The following is a 16,905-nucleotide window of genomic DNA, read 5'->3' as shown; positions in this document are numbered from 1 at the left end:
ACTTTGCTCACTTCCGAGTTACACTAGCTGAGAATCAGACCCAGAAAGCTGCAACATGTGTAGGTTTACTTTACTGCAAGTAAAAGTGCTAAGTAGCCAGATAATAGGAGCAAAGAAATGACAAGCTGAGAGGAAAAATTAGATGAGAGCTCATAGTCAACAGATAGTAATACCTTAGTCTTTTATCATCTGCTATCAGCTCTGGGAAAGCAATCAGAAGAACTGAAAGACTATTTTATCTTCACTGATTTTAGAAAGATTTTGCAACCTTAACCTCAGACATTGCTTAAGCTGTGAAGAATGATTTTCCACAAAAGGCTCTTTCCCATCCGAGGAACGGATTTCTGTAATGTGCTCTGCATGGGGCAACACTGGAATGTCAGTAATTTGCTAGTACACACCATGGCAGCCTGCTTACACTGCAACATTTCTCATGAAAACTGCATAAATTGGTTTGTCTAAAACTTGCAACAACTACCTAATCCTGTTTTGGAGAGCATATTTTACATTGTAAATGCCTTAATGGACTGAAACTTATCTATAAAAAAGGTCACATCATCCTATTCCTGGGATACCACAACTACTCAGACCAGCTGAAATACTGGAACTGGCAAACCCTCAACTACAGCTTTGGCCTTGGCTCTAATTAGGAGGCTAAGCTGGCTGAGTATAAAACACGTCATAGAGATTGCTCTGAGCAACCTGATCTAGTTAGCGGTGTCCCTGCTCCTGCAGGGGGGTTGGACTAGATGACCTCTAGGGGTCCCTTCCGACCCAAAACATTCTATGATTCTATGATTCTATGACATCACAGGTCTTCAAAAACAAAGAATCTATAATACTTTCCTTGAAATTGTTTGCCCCAATGAATTTAAAGAACTATCAAAATTAAAAGGAACATGGACCACCTCCATTATTGTGCATTCCTAACATTTTCACCGACTTTACCATGCTCATTTATTTTATTCTGACATGTAACTTAATTATTAATACCAAATATATTGCATTATTATTGTATTATTACATGCCTGCTTACTAAATATTTAATCAAGAACTAACAGTTGAAACAAACTGAGGTTTTTCTTTTTTAAAATAGCAGTTGAAAGGAAACCTGAAGGTTACTTAGAGTCAACATATTTCCATTTTGTGGCTTTCTGTTGTATTTTAATTTTCTTATAGTGGAATTTCCCAAGAAGCAGAAATGATCCATTATATCTTCTTATGGAGTTTTAAAAACATATCTATGCATATCAAATATATCTTGCAAATATTCAGCTTCCTAATACCTGTGAACAGCTCCACTTCTGAGGGTAACTTTTCCTGTAACCATTTCGAGAATATGATCCCAGTGATTCAGTGTTTTCCTGGGAATGAGGAGGCGTACTACAGGGCCAATAAGGTCTCCGTTAGCAATCAGGCTGAAATAAAGCAAAGTGAAATAATTCAGAGGAACATTTTAAACAAAACTCAACTGAAGTTAAGACAGCACAACCCCCAGAAATGGCAGGTCATTAACTGAAAATTCTGCTTACAAAATAGTGTAGGGCTCCTGGAGTGGTTTTCGAAACCGTGCTGACACAGTTATTCTACTGTGAGTAACTGGCTTGACCTGCAAGGACAAAAAGACTTAGAAATTACTTGATCTTCACATTGGGAAAGAGCTTGTCCGGACCACCAGCAGCAAGGAAGGCAGTGTGTCTGCAGAAAGTTCCTGTTTTTAAAACATGCATTTTATTCCATTCCAGCTTCACCTTCTACAGAGCATACATAATTACTGCTGCAGGTTCACATACATGTTGAATAACTACCACAGCATAGTATACCACAATGTAGCTTGACACAACATATGGTTTCCACTGAGAGGTCGGAATTGTATGGACATCTTTGGTGATTTCCCAGCCCCAGAGACACAAAGCAACACCCCCAAATGCTGTTCTTGCTTTCTTAGTACTTATTGCTCATAACCATAGCCCAGGCAATTAAACCATCTTCTCTCTTTAACAGTGAATGCCATCTTCAGATCTCTCTGCTATTATGTATTAAGTACTTTTGCTCCTGTACACATCTTTACATTCAAATCCATCAGTGATTTATAAAGGTTGCTGAATACTATCCTCATTGGAGGGCAATGACTCACAAGTGAGGAGAACTGCAGATTTTCAGCTCTCAGAATAAAACATAGGCTACTTAATTCCCAGCATTATTCCCTGTACTCTTTTGAACAGACAGTACGTTGAGATCAGTTAGGTGGCTCAACGTTAATGCCAGTATACTGAACAGAAAGTTATGCAATACTGCCTAGCTAGGATTCCCTGTTGTATTTATACATACCTTCAAAATAGTTTAAAAAAAGGGATAAAACCAAACTCCAAAATCATTAAGAAGATTTTTTTTTTAATTCTCCATAATTAGCAAATCAAAATAAGGCGTCAAACCCAAACAAACTTTCAAAAGTCATAGTATATGCATTAACAAGTTGGCTAAATTTCTGAAAAACACTATAAATCTTAAAGGATTAAGTAGCCAGCATGCACAGAGATATGCTTTCAAATAGATGTACAAAGTTTGTTTAAACTGGCAATGTCCCAGTCACTATGTAAAGCAGTCTAATGATGTGATGTGTTGAACCTTTATCAAACTCTATTAACTTAACCAACACTTCTCCTTTAATTTATGGAAAATGGTCTGTGCACCAGTGCTTTAAGCCTTTGCATGGATTTTCACACAAATTCATTTACTACTAACAGGACTGCTTGCCAGATCTTTCCCTTTTATATAATAAAAGAAGCAAGGGAGGCGCTCATCCTACTAGATTTTTCAAACTAACTAAAAATGATTAGTAAAACAATCAAATCTGACTTCCCCCATAACCCAAAGAACCTCACACAGCAAATTCTGCACCAAGTACATAAATTCTGAAGCTAAAATAGGTCTCTTAGGGAGAAAACAACTAACAAAACAAAAGCAAAACTGGAATTACTTGACGTACAATCACTTAGAATCATAGAATCATTTAGGTTGGAAAAGACCTTTAAGATCATCAAGTCCAACCATTAATCTAACCCTGCCATCCCACCACTAAACCATAGAATCATAGAATCATAGAATGTTTTGGGTTGGAAGGGACCCCTAGAGGTCATCTAGTCCAAACCATGTCCCTGAGCACCTTGTCTACCTGTCTTTTAAACACCTCCAGGGATGGGGACTTGACCACTTCCCTGGGCAGCCCTGTTCCAATGCTTGACAAGGCTTTTGGTGAAAAAATTTTTCCTAATGTCCAATCTAAACCTCCCCTGGTGCAACTTGAGGTCATTTCCTCTTGTCCTATCACCCATTACCTGGGAGAAGAGGCCGACCCCCACCTCGCTACAACCTCCTTTCGGGTAGTTGTAGAGGGTGATGAGGTCTCCCCTCAGACTCCTTTTTCTAGTGAAAGACAGCAACAGGTAAATCTGTTGAACAAAATCTGTTCTCATTGTCTGCTAAAAGAGAAGCATATCTATTCTGAATTCAACTCACTTCAGCTTCTCGCCTTTCTCAAAGGCCCTTGTTGAGCAGTGTAGCCCTCCCAGGGTTCCATTTTCTAAGAGACTCACAGGACATGAAAGCCTATGCTGGTCATGGATAGAGGAAGGCAGAATTAGCCTTTGCACAGCACAGTGACTAAACAGAAGCCAGCAGCAGCAGTGGGGGCATGATGATCTGAAGCTCAACGCAAAGGAATATTTTGGCCAGAGACTTCTACAAGAGGAGAGACAGCAAGAAAGATGTTACTGCTGCATTATGCCAGCAGTGTTTGTGGACCAAGCTAGGAAACAGGCTCCTGGAATGGCTTGGGGATCTTTCCATTATGCAAGCAATTTACTAAGCACTGTATTTACTCCTTAAGATCTATGTCACAGACACATATTTATCTTGGCCTCATACAATGAGAAATTGTGTACCAGACTGTACATAAGCTATGTCCTAATGCCTAAGGTAATTGCAAGTCACAGACTCGCTGTTAATTCCAGTATGCTCTGAATCAGGTGGAAGATTCACACCTACTACTACAAGCCTGGAAAGAGAGTAAGAGGTTGTTATCATACAGCTTATTAGGGGAGGCAAAGAAATTTTTGGACACTGCCAAATAATTTAGGAGCTCAGTCATTCTTGCAGAAACATTTAAAACATTTTTCAGAGCATAACTTGTTGTTTATGTCACCAAAAATTGAGATGAAAATTTACTGAGTCTCTAGGAAGAAAAAGAGAACACACCTTAAACTACAACATATAAAAACATTTTTATTGCTGCCATCAGCCATTAAGGGTTATTTGCTGGATGTAATCAACCTAACAGAGAGCTTCAGAATACAGAAAAAAATAAGGTAACTTTCTAAAGAGTATGCTAGTGAAGGCTGAGGCAATACCAATTTACTTCCATAGCATCAGGTCCTAATATTTAGGCTCCAAACACAGGTTGCATCCAAAACAGGAATACTTAACTTGGGCTGCCCTTACACCTTTCTGTGCAGCTACTAGGTTGCCAGGTTAATGCCCTATAAAGCATTCAATATATAACTAGTAAAGCCTTATATCGCTTCTTCTAGAAGTTGATTCCTTATCTATTCCTGGTACCCATTTTTGTTGTTGATACCTATACTCAGGCTCTCACGCACTCCAAACAGGACAACGAACTAAGTTCTCTGATCCAGTCTGCAACACTCAGGTTTCAATGGTCCACACTTTACTGGAACTAGTTAGAAAACATTCTGTAAGCATAAAGGAGCCCTTTAGGATAGTCTCAGGTGTGCCCAATTATTTAGTTGTTCCTGCAAGCTGATGAAACCATTAATTTTGATGTAGGCTCCTCAGAAGGCCATTGTGTTATTGTATGCAGCCCAAACACCGGGCCCCTGAGAAAACAAGCAACTTGGCAGATGTTAAGAGCTCATTTATTATTCGAAGGATTGTATTTCTGCCAATAATAGATACCGTGGCATCAGCTTGCAAGTCTATCTTTTGGGTTACTCTCTCAAAGAGTCATTAATATTTCTGGCAGCCTTCTGTGGCCTAACAAGTCAGCTCTGTTCACCAGCTTAGTCAGAGAATTAATATTTGTCTTTTCTACCTAAACATGGCCTAAACCAGAGCAAAATACAATCTTGCATTGCTTTGCTAAGCATGTTTAAATCAAATGTACCTCCTATATTAAAAGGTGAAAATACTTTAGTGCAGTATTACATTTGCTAATGTGACACCACAAAAATCAGTGCATGGAAACACCAAGATGACTATGACGCTATTAAAATACCCACAAGTATTTAGCACAGTGCATAGACAAGACCTCAGTTTCTGGGAGCTTGGAACAGAGTAGTCCCAGCTAAATTAAGCAGATGCTGGACCACAGTGGCACAGAAATGTCTGAAGAGTCCTTTGCCACACCTGACACAAAGAGCAGGGGAAAGCATACTGCATCTTTCCTTGGGGTCCCACATGCTCTTAGGCAGATGTTTAAGCTATCATTGTGTGTCTGGATGAGGAAGGATAACTAATGTCTTTGGGACTCCTTGCCTCCTGAAGATATGTTTTACACCTGATCTGCTCCAGGGGCCAAAAGAAAGATAAACTCTTTATATCCACCCAGGACACAAGGACCCTCTGATGCTGCAAATAAGAGAGAGGAAAGGAGAAAATAAATATATAAATTATAAGAAAATTTAAAAACATAAACAGAGGGAATGCCTACACACAGGTGCTGCAAATGAGCTGTGTACAACACCTTTAATTTTGAAGCTGGCAAGTATGCAGACATGCAAGCAACTACAATATGGTATAATATGGTATTCCACAATGCACAAGAGATAAGTCTTATAGATGCCTAGCATATGTTCTGGCTACAACATAGCATATAAAGCTCTCCAAGTACAGCAGCACAAACACTCCGCACAAGCTACTCTAGCCTGCTCTGAAGCCACTCTTTTAAAAATATTTGGCTAGATCTATACTGCAGTGATTTTAAGAGAGAAACAAACAAAACCTATATGCCATTCTCCTAATTAATCTGACTTTCCTGGTTTTGCTTTAGGTTTGGGTTTGATTTTGGGGTTTTTTGGCAGTCTTCAAGTTACTACCTCACAGAGTTTAGAACAACTTCTGTCTGAACAATGTTAAACTATTTATAGTTATGAAAAGCAAGCCACATAATTTCAATATACAGAAATATACATTAATAAAAGACCAAGTGGTCAACCACTGTAAATCAATCTAATTCCTTTGAAGTATATGGAGTTATGCCAAACCACCCCAGCGGAAGACCTGATCCAGGATTTAATTAAAGAATACATGGTTCTGCTCCTATTTTGTTTGTAGGAGGTATCACAGTGTTGCATTGTCTGGAATAGCCTGACCTCTCTGGCACTGCAGAGTTACATATTAACAACAATGTGGTCTTAGGTGAAAGTTTGTGCTTACATTAAGAGACTAGCATCACTAGCCCCCTAAACCCTTTATTTTCTTTTAATTTCACCAGCTGCATTTTCAGCTGATGTAAATCAGCACTTTCCCATTTACGTCAGCAATTTTAAGCAGATTTACATTAATCAATGGTCTGGCCCCATTATGATTTTATCTTTAAATTTCATACATTTTCAGTTTGTTTGAAAAGTCCCATTCAAGGGCAGCTTCCATATTCCATGACAAATGTTGCCAACATTTCATAACTTGTGATGAGATACTCATCTGAGGTATTACATGACAGCATACAGCAGCAATGCAAAGCATTTAGGGGAGGAAGGAGAAAGCATTATATCAGTTGAAACTCAGAGGGAACTTTAAGTAAGCTGGAGGCAATCAATCAAAAGAGAATTTGCAAGACAACAAGAGCGAAACACAGAAATACACCACGGGATCACAGACACTCAAAACCACCATAATTTTTACCTTTCTATTCTACAAAGAATTTGTTATTTCCCACAGTGTCCCTTATATCAACAGCAGCGTGGATATTTCTTGCTTCAGAGAGGAGTTACCACCTGTGAAATAACTTTGCAAAGCACCTTGTAGAATCTGGGAAAAACAAAGCAGCTAAACTCAACACAGACTAGGTTCTGGGGGCAGGGATCAATCTGCAGTGTTTGAGATCTCTGTAAACACTCGAATTTCAGAATACATTCTACAGAGAGCCTCTTAGAGCCCAGCTTTCATCTTCAGTCATAATTCACTGTGGTTGAATTTGTGTTGCTGAATGCTAGCTGCAGCTGAGTGCCTCCCAACATCACTTTGAAAATTCAAAGCCAAGATGCAGACCAGCATCTAACTGAAACATGCTAAAAAAAACCCCACAGCCTCACAGCTGCTTTATAACAACATTCTATACATGTTTCCCTTATACTAAAAAATATGCTAAGCATTAACCAAATTTAACAAACACAGACAAAACACTTAGCAAACACATACAACACATTGCACAATCTACTTTAGGTACTTACATCTTCCACTGTTGACTGCTGGCAAAAAAAAAAACAAAACGAAATGATCAGCAGCCCAACCATTACCTCAGGTATACTATCATAGGTAGGCATATGAAAAATAGTTTTTGTAAGAAAACCATTTTGAATTAGCATGTGCATATCCACATGTGTATACATGTATATAATGTGTGTGTATGCCTACAAATATACACCAATTTAATATAATTTTCATACAAAATTTTCTATTATGTTTATGCTCAGCTGACCCCATGAAAGACTGAAGATCAACTAAAAACATGTTACTCCGTTTTACAACCCTATGCTTGCTCATGCAATGCTTCTAACTTGAACAAGTGTTACACTGGGAAGAAAACGTTACGTATACCACGTTACAGGGAAACCATCATTGAGAATGGCTATTCATGTAAGGACTCTGAGCAATCCACACATTGGTTTGAAATACACAGATAAAAAAGAATGGTTTTCACTTCTTTCTTCAGAAATGTGTTAACCAGTAAAAAGTAAAAACCATAATCCCTAAAATAGAGATGTAGCAAAATTATATGTATGTGTTTTGGTTGGTGTGAACCTATGTGTTGATCCCCATGCACAACGTTTTTGCTTCTGTGAATGCTACATTATACTTTTCATGCTTATTATTCAAATATAGACTGGAAAGTGGGACAGACCCAGCAAACTATCTAACCTCATGATGGCTACTTGGGATTTGCAAGAGGCATGTGACGCTTCAGAGAATCAATCCTTGTATATCAGAAAAGTATAAAGTTCATTAAAGAGTATTTTAATTGTCCTCTGAACATACCATGCTGCATATTTAGTTTCTAAGAAGGGGATTTTTATGCACTTGAGAATAGTTTCACATAGAAATGTGCCATTCTTAGCTTTTCTTTTCCCTCCAGTGTATATTAAATAATTAGAGACATACTAAATATAGAGGTCTAGCAGCACTTCCACAGGCTGCCATGAAGACACAGGATAGTTATCCATAGCTAAGAAATGGTATGACTATCTGATTTATTTCTTTTCCTCACCAGAAGCATTCAAAAGGGGCAACTGAACAACTGCAAGATTTACAAGTTTACATGTATTTATAAAGCCATACTGGAAGGCAGCAAAACAAAAGTAAAAAAATGTAACCTCCTTGAACCAGATGCTCTGTGCTAGTTTGATTTATATAGGTTTAAGAGCTGGCCTTTCTTATTGCTGTATTAATATAGTCTTGGATGCTATGAACATCTCATTCATTACTCATGTCACTTTATAACTAACTTTTTGAAGTTTTAAATATTTCAACACAATGTCACATTCCAAATTTATCAGCTCATGCAATGAACCATGGCTTTGCCAGTTTGTTACAATGGCCTGTTTGTTAATCAATGTGCCTAGAAAAATTGAGAACAAATATTTGCATTCCCCTAGGGTAGAACTGGGGTCAAAAGAATCAAAACCCCATTTATACACACCATCACCACCCTGTGATGTGAAAGAAAGGAATGTTCAAGGTTCAGTGATCAAAACAAATTAGAACGATAAGTTTTCTAAAGCTATTACAGCATAGGAAACTTCTTATCTTACATATTTCATAGCAACATGGCTTTTTTTAAACGGGAATTTTTATACACTTTGACAAAAGATGCAGGGTCAAACTCACTGAGCTGTTTGGTCAGTACAAAACCATTTCAGTTATCCTACACAGTAATTAACCTGGATAATCTACATTTCCCTAGCTACTTTGCACTGCTAGATGGTACACTGGATAGTACAAAACAACCTTGAGCAAGAGACTACTGGCCTTTCTACTGGTGTGGATTCAAAGCACCACTCAAACTGCTAATAATTATTATTTCCAAGCTTACATAAATAGGTCACAACACCATGGCAGTACAAAAACTTCTCAGCCCACATAAACCACAGATGAGCTGGAAACAAACTATGCCAGAATGAACAGTCATGTACTGATTCAGGGAGCCTTCTAGACTACAACATTCCCAAACTATTTAAAGCCACTCTGTTCATCCTCCAAGGTAAATCACTCTCCTTTTCAGCCACAGTAAATTAAATGGAGTTCATATCCCCTGTGCATCTGGGGGTAAGTCTCATCCCATCTAGCTAAGCCCTGGAAAGAAAAATGTTTCACTTGGGATCTGGCATAGTTTTGGGGGATTGGATTAGGGGCCAGATCTTCAGCTGGGATAAATCAGACAATGGCATGGCCTTATCTGCCCAGGAACTTAACCTGTGCAGTGCTCCAAAGCAGATCACATCTGTGTTGCTTCTGGATTCCAAGAACAGCTCCTTCTTCAAGTTAAATGATGCTATACCCTACACTGCTTACAACACACACAACGATGGAATTAATAATGCCGATTTTATTCAAGCAAAACATCCTGATGCTCCTTTCTGTCACTGACATCATACTGCCAATTCTGACCATTTTTTCTTCTCATAATTTGTGTTTTTTCCCCAAATTCCTTAGACTCACTTAAACCAAAAGGAAGTCTCTGCCCTTTTTGGCTGATCAGAAGGGCCTGAACCTGTGAACAGTGACAGCCGAAGAACAAAAAGCAACCTCCAAAAAATCTTTTTTTTTTTTTTTTCATCATTTTTAATCAAAGGTAGAAGTTGTTAATGTTCCAGTAAGTCAATTTAGCATGCAGCAACAAGTTTTTAATGAGACTAACATGCCTCATTAAAAGCTTCAGTACTGGCATCTCTTCCCTTCCTCCCAGCCTCCCCACAGACCAGAAAGAGCAGTTACCCTACAGAACAAGGCAGGCATCTTAATCAAGGAAGAGACCAACTTTCAAGTTTCATATCAAATTCAGTACAGACCATGAAATCTCCAGTGCCATGAACCAAAGCCTCTACAAGTCTTTCTGTTGCTCCAAAATCCACTAAGTCCATCTGTAAGCAAGCTGTTAATTAAAATACTCAGAATTACACAATTCAGGTATACAGAACTATATGAAGAGAAATTTTATTAATTCACAGGCCCAATTAGAAAAAAGGACACAGCTTATGTTTTAGCTGGACGTCTGGTCAGTTCTTCTCTGATTCCTCCTGGTATTAGATTATGAACACTCAGGAATAGTATCTGTTTTGTATGTCTTGTTGTGCTAATTATGTTACCAGGATACTAAATACCAAACAATGACATATAATATTTAACTATTAAAGATGCTGCTCAGGAGATTAAAGATGTATATCACATTTTTTTAATCTTTGTGTTTTGGTAGTCTTATTCCATAAAACTACACCTACAGTAGAATTCTTAATTAATTTGGCATCAGGAAATGAGAAATTCTTTACTCAGTCTGTGACACCAGCAGTAGAAGAAATCAAACTGGTTAGATATGGAGTAGCAAGAGGGTTTAGTTTTGCATATTGACACAGGAATATGAAGTAGACTTCTATACACAATTCTTTTCCAGACATACAAATATTTTGTGTACAGTAATTTGGGGTAGTACAAATTGTGTTTATTTCTTTCTAATTCTTAGGAAAGAATATCCTGTGAAGATAGACTGTTTTGACATCAAATGGCTGTAATTTGCATATGCTAGGATCACTTCTAATATCTATTCAGGCACTCTCTTACCCTCACAAAACTATTTCCTGTACAGACAAAATATCAGTGAAGCATTTCTAATTGAAAGTTAGAAGTTAAAGTGAAAACAAGAGTCCACTCCTTGAAAAATGACAAGTTTTTTCTTATGATTAGACATGCACATTATTTGTCAGATATTATAAGTGCTAGGTTTGACATAAACAATAATCATAAATACTTGGATTTTTCGTTAGAATGTACTTGGAAAAAATATGCAAGTACATTAGCAACAAGGTATATACAGCATAAATATACTAAAATAATTTGTGAGATCAAGACAACATTACAAACTTCCAAAATTCAATTTTTACAAATTAATCCAAACATATCACCGTCGACAGATGAGTGGTGACTCCACTGTCTAGCAACAAAGATGCACTTAAAGGATGCAGAAGAAACAATTGGCAGAAATTATACTAAAATAATTGAATTTTAAAATATGGAGGAACAGAGGGAAACAGAGAAATGGCAGCTCCTAAAAATATTTTTATAGCAACATCTCAGATACTTTTTTGGAAAATTCTGATGGTGAATTCAGATCTACCAAGCCTCAAACATTGTATTTTCCACTTCACATCCCTCTGTCATGGTACCCACCTCTTCTGTCAGCACTGGACAACTAAGGAGACTTTCCTGGCCCAGGATCTCACCAAGACACAGTAGCCAACTGACCTAGGCTGTGATCTGCCAATTAAATATGTCTGGCCCACAAGAGCCCGCAGCAGGAGCGATACTACGCTGATGTGCTGCAGCTGGAGACCATCAGTAGAAGGCACGTTCTGCAGTCAGTTTCATTCTGCAGTCACACTTCATCACAGGAACAGACACACTCTGTGAAGTTCCCTAGCAAGCTAACGCGCTCTGCTCCATGCTCGAGCACATGTCTGTGTCATCCAGTGTGTGACCAATGTGAAGACCGACAGGCACTGGATCAGAAAAAGAGATTCAAAAGTTTCAAAATGTTCAAACACTCATTCAAATCCTTGTAATTATCAAGCATTTTCTCTAGAGAGAGATGTTCTGGGCTTGCACAAGATACAAATATTGAAGTCATACATGTGTGAAATTTTTGAGGAATCTTTACTAATCCTCTGAAGAACCATTAGTAAAAATATTGGTTATTCCATTCTACAAATACTCCTCCAAATATGACCACACCTAAACCACCTGATAAAAGAAGCAGCTGCAACTGAAATAGAGTTATCGAACAACAAAACACATTTATGTAAAACAGTGAACAAAAAGTGGTGAATCACTGGAAAAATGTGACCAGGACACAACTGCTATATGTGAGGCAACAGAACTGCAGAAGGCTACCCAGGCTGAACATGGGAGGAACGTGGAGCTGGAAAGGACAGTGGAGCTGGTGGGTGGCGGGTGGAGAGTCCCTAGTGCATCCCTCTCACCAGGGCCCCTGACATTCATCACTGAATCCAACAGTCCAAGAGACACACAGATCCACTTCTAATGCTAAATGACAGCACTCCAGAATGAACCCACCGCTCAGAGAAATTGGGTAAAGTGACCCTTCCTCAATCAGACACACATTTGCCCCAACCACCTCTTACAACGTCCATTTTCATACTTACTGCCCTACAGCAGTTCCCAATTGATGCTATAAAGACACTGTAAGTAGGCAAATGTTACAAAACGTGGACTAGGATGTCTTCGTTGCTTAAACATCATAGAAAACAGCAGTGAACCTAACGAAAGAAGTCTACATCCTCCTTATCTCTCTATAGTGTAGAGCTAACTCCTGATGTGCCTTTATATATGCTTTTCTAGAATATAAGTCCATAATAAAATCCAAGTGGAACACAAATGACTAGAACTTGAGCAGCACAAAAATACTTGTGTCAGAGCTTGCCACACTATCACCTTGTCCTAGAAGCCCAGGAAAAAAAGTGATATGGTCAGTAAAGCAGCTTAATGCAGGCCTACTATGAACTTTTGATAATAGATGCTGTTTCATACAGGCACTACAACCTTCCTTTTTTGTTTGTTTGATGCTGAGCACAAATAGAGCCTGTAGAGGCTTTAAAGACATTGTACCTGCTATGTAATGTCAGGTATCTGCTTTTAAGCTACTTCACAGAATCATTAAGGTTGGAAAAGACCTCCAAGGTCATCAAGTCCAACTGTCAACCCAACACCACCATGCCGACTAAACCATGTCCTAAAGTACCATGTCTACAAGTTTTTTGAACGCTTCCAGGGATGATGACTCCACCACCCCTCTGGGCAGCCCGTTCCAATGTTTGACCACTCTTTCAGTAAATAAATTTTTCCTAATATCCAATCAAACCCTCCCCTGACACAACTTGAGGCCATTTCCCCTCATCCTATCGCCCATTAGTTGGGAGAAGAGACCAACACCCACCTCACTACAGCCTCCTTTCAGGTAGTTGTAGAGAGCAATAAGGTCTCCCTTCAGCCTCCTCTTCTCCAGACTAAACAACCCCAGTTCCCTCAGCCGCTCCTTGTAAGGCTTGTGCTCCCAGACCCCTCACCAGTTTTGTTGCCCTTCTCTGGACATGTTCCAGCACCTCAATGTCCATCTTGTAGTGAGGGGCCCAAAACTGAACACAGTATTCAAGGTGCGGCCTCACCAGCACCGAGTACAGGGGCACGATCACTTCCCTACTCCTGCTGGTCACACTATTTCTGATACAGGCCAGGATGCCATTGGCCTTCTTGGCCACCTGGGCACACTGCTGGCTCATATTCAGCCGGCTGTCAACCAGTACCCCCAGGTCCTTTTCCACCAGGCAGCTTTCCAGCCGTAGTAAGCCTGTAGCGCTGCATGGGGTTGTTGTGAATGAAGTGCAGGAGCTGGCACTTGGCCTTATTAAACCTCATACAATCGGTCTCAGCCCATTGATCCAGCTGGTCCAGATCCCTCTGTAGAGTCTCCCTACTCTCAAGCAGATCAACACTCCTGCCAAATTTGGTGTCATCTGCAAACTTACTGAGGGTGCACTCAATCCCCTCATCCAGATCATTGATAAAGATATTAAACAAGACTGGCCCCAGAATTGAGCCCTGGGGAACACTGCTTGTGACCAGCTGCCAAATGGATTTAATTCCATTCAGCACAACTCTCTGGGCTTAGCCATCCAGCCAGTTTTTCACCCAGAGAAGAGTACATCTGTCTAAGCCATGAGCTGCCATCTTCTCTCGGAGAATGCTGTGGGAGACAGTGCTGAACTGTCTATTTAATGTGTATTTAATTTATAATCTATTAAATAAATTTATAACTTATAAATTTCAGTTCTCTTTCAGTTGCAAGAGACTGGTTCTTCAGTATCAACATACATCTTTTCTCAGGTGCCTGAAATTCCTTGCTTTTACAATAACTTCAGTGTGTTTAAAAAAATGTTGGTCATATCAAGGCAATGAAAAAAGGAGGTTTCAGCTGAACACATTTATGTGAAACAAAGAGAATTCTAAAAAAAAAAAGTTGCCCACAGGATTTGCAAATACAAAAGCTCAGTTAATTCTTCAGCAGCTTACCCAGCATCAATGAAAAGAAAAATTCATCTTTTTAAGTGCACAGGGAGAGACCATCTATGTCAGAGATAGTGCCTAGAGAAATAAAAATGTCCATACTTCACACTTTATAATTGGAAAATAACATTCAGTACCTTTTAACAACAATTAAGCTTGCAATAAACAAATCGTTGGTCCATACTTCCTCAAGAGATTGTTAGAATCCTCAAGCACATAATTTAAAATGTATTTGTACTTGCAGAACACCTTCAATACAAAAGGGATCTCTCTTGCAAAACAAGAAGCTCAGTTGCCAAAAGAAGTCATGGATGGAAACATACCTGAGGAATAGTTTGCCTTAAAGCTTTAGCTTGGGTCAGAATGAAATTTTATTACTACTTTCCTTACCAGTAAAGTAACTGTAAAAAGTTTTGAGACATATTACAATGTGAGGGCTCTGCCAGAGGATTTAAAGCAGCCAGGAACCTGGCTGCCATTTGCTGACCCCGATACACAATTTTCCCATGTTTCAGGGACAAAAGTCTTCTTTCCCCCTTTCTGCTGTCCTTGGTTGAAAGAGGGAGAAGGCAGAAATCTGAGCTTAATCTCTACCCTTGCTCTCCCCCCAAAAATTCTAAACTAAGATGGGATGTGACAATTCTAGCTTTGTTGCAGAGGCCGTCAAATGGGAATTGACAAATCAGACTTTTCCTAGGAAACTTGCTCCAGCCTTCCATGCAGAACAATTACCACAATGCTATAGTGCAAGAGACATGTAATCACTTACCTGCTGAGATCAACAGCTAAGCAGAAGGGGAAGAGTATTGCCATGTCAGTAAAATGCTTGAGCCAGATACAAATTTGCTCATACAGGCAGTCTCTCTCTCCTCACCGCTGCTGCTCATGACTGTTAGCTCTGATTTGATCTTTTCTTTCTCCCTCTTCAAAACCTGCAGCTCACCCCTCTGACTGTCATGCACAGTCCTAGTCAAGTGAATTTGTGGCACTCTGAAAATCAGCACACTGCTCTGGTGTTACAGCAGCATGAGAACTAAGGGTCTTTTCCTAAACTGCTGTGCTGCTCCCATTGCTAAGGAGAGCAAAGTACAAACAGGCAAGGAAGTGCCCAACGCATATAACAGCAGATGAAGTGAGAAGAGATAGATGTGGCTTTGAAATCCCACCAGCTCTAGCAGCATTCAGCGCAGGGTAACTTGTAAGGATGTGCCTGATAATTGCTCAAGTGTTACTGCATCAAGATTATCTCAGAAACCAGGGAGCTGAAATCAGGTATTAATATAAAACTAAACAAATTGCAGACTGATGTTCTGAAGTGAAAAGAATCTTGCAGGCCTTTCCCATTCTAAACTCCTTCCTTTCTTCTGCACAGTTATGAATTTTCTCTTAAAACTATTCCCTTCATCACATGCATATGTCTGACAGTCTGAGGCAGATTTGCAAAAGCAAAAATGGTATCAAGGCATCTAACTACCTTTGAAAGCCAGTGACAGTCCAAGTACCACAACTACCATTGATATTTTTGCAAAACCAACAGCATCCCATCTCCTTCCTGGTCCTGGGCACAGCTCAAAGTGTACTGAAGTCAATGGTCACTGAACTATAGACATCATCACTTGAAGTGACACTACTGAAACTCCTGCTGCTTAGAAACATTTATTAAATGTTCAGTGTCACTTTGCTTCTATCATAAATTATATCATCCTGCAATAAGATATCAGAGTCGCTCTCAGTCATTCACCATCCTATACTGACACTGGTCTATACACAAATCTTCACCCAGAAGAACAGGGCTATAAGTTCAAATCCATATCTGTGGTGGACTGGTCAATGAAAATACCTGTTTTCCATCAGCTGAGCTTTTGGACTATTTATTTCAGTTGTTTGGAGGCCTTACACTGGTAAACTAGATTTTAAGAAATTAGACACTGGATTAAAGAAATCTATCATTGATATCAGAAATACTAACTGATAATAAGATCATTTCATTGAAGACCAACTTGAAACCTGTTTTATATCAGTAGTAGAATGAATAAGGGCTTTTAAAATAGTATTTTTTTAAAAGACACAACTCTGGTGGTTGGGTCTCACAGACCAAAACTACAGTTATTTTGCAAGATCTTAAGCACATTGTTATTACTGTCATACTTCAACTATTTTTAAAACAATGCTTATTTTTAAAAGAAAAGCCCTTGAAATTAAACTGCTATATGCAGTTGATACACTAGAAAAAAGTAGAAAAGCAAGCTTTCTTGTGTTGCTCTACTTACACGCTTTTGGATGCTGACACTACTGATGAGGGATGTGTAATACACTCTT

The 16,905-nt window shown here is 39.1% G+C and overlaps 1 protein-coding gene across 1 annotated transcript in view; it reads right to left on the bottom strand.

Annotated features, from left to right (window-relative positions):
• DCDC2 (doublecortin domain containing 2) overlaps nucleotides 1–16,905 on the bottom strand; it is a 70,144-nt gene that overhangs the window by 44,949 nt on the left and 8,290 nt on the right. The window contains exons 4-6 of the mRNA XM_035893500.1: nucleotides 7,470–7,487; nucleotides 1,533–1,609; nucleotides 1,287–1,418 (exon numbers count right to left, since the gene is read on the bottom strand). Of these exons, the coding sequence (XP_035749393.1) occupies nucleotides 1,287–1,418; nucleotides 1,533–1,609; nucleotides 7,470–7,487 (227 nt within the window). The remainder of the gene's footprint in view (nucleotides 1–1,286; nucleotides 1,419–1,532; nucleotides 1,610–7,469; nucleotides 7,488–16,905) is intronic.

Source organism: Egretta garzetta, unplaced genomic scaffold (assembly GCF_000687185.1).
Source record: "Egretta garzetta isolate BGI_Z169 unplaced genomic scaffold, ASM68718v1 scaffold14, whole genome shotgun sequence".
In the NCBI taxonomy this organism is placed as follows: Eukaryota; Metazoa; Chordata; class Aves; order Pelecaniformes; family Ardeidae; genus Egretta; species Egretta garzetta.
The sequence above is the reverse complement of the archived record's forward strand: the minus strand, read 5'-3'. Positions and strand labels throughout refer to the sequence as shown.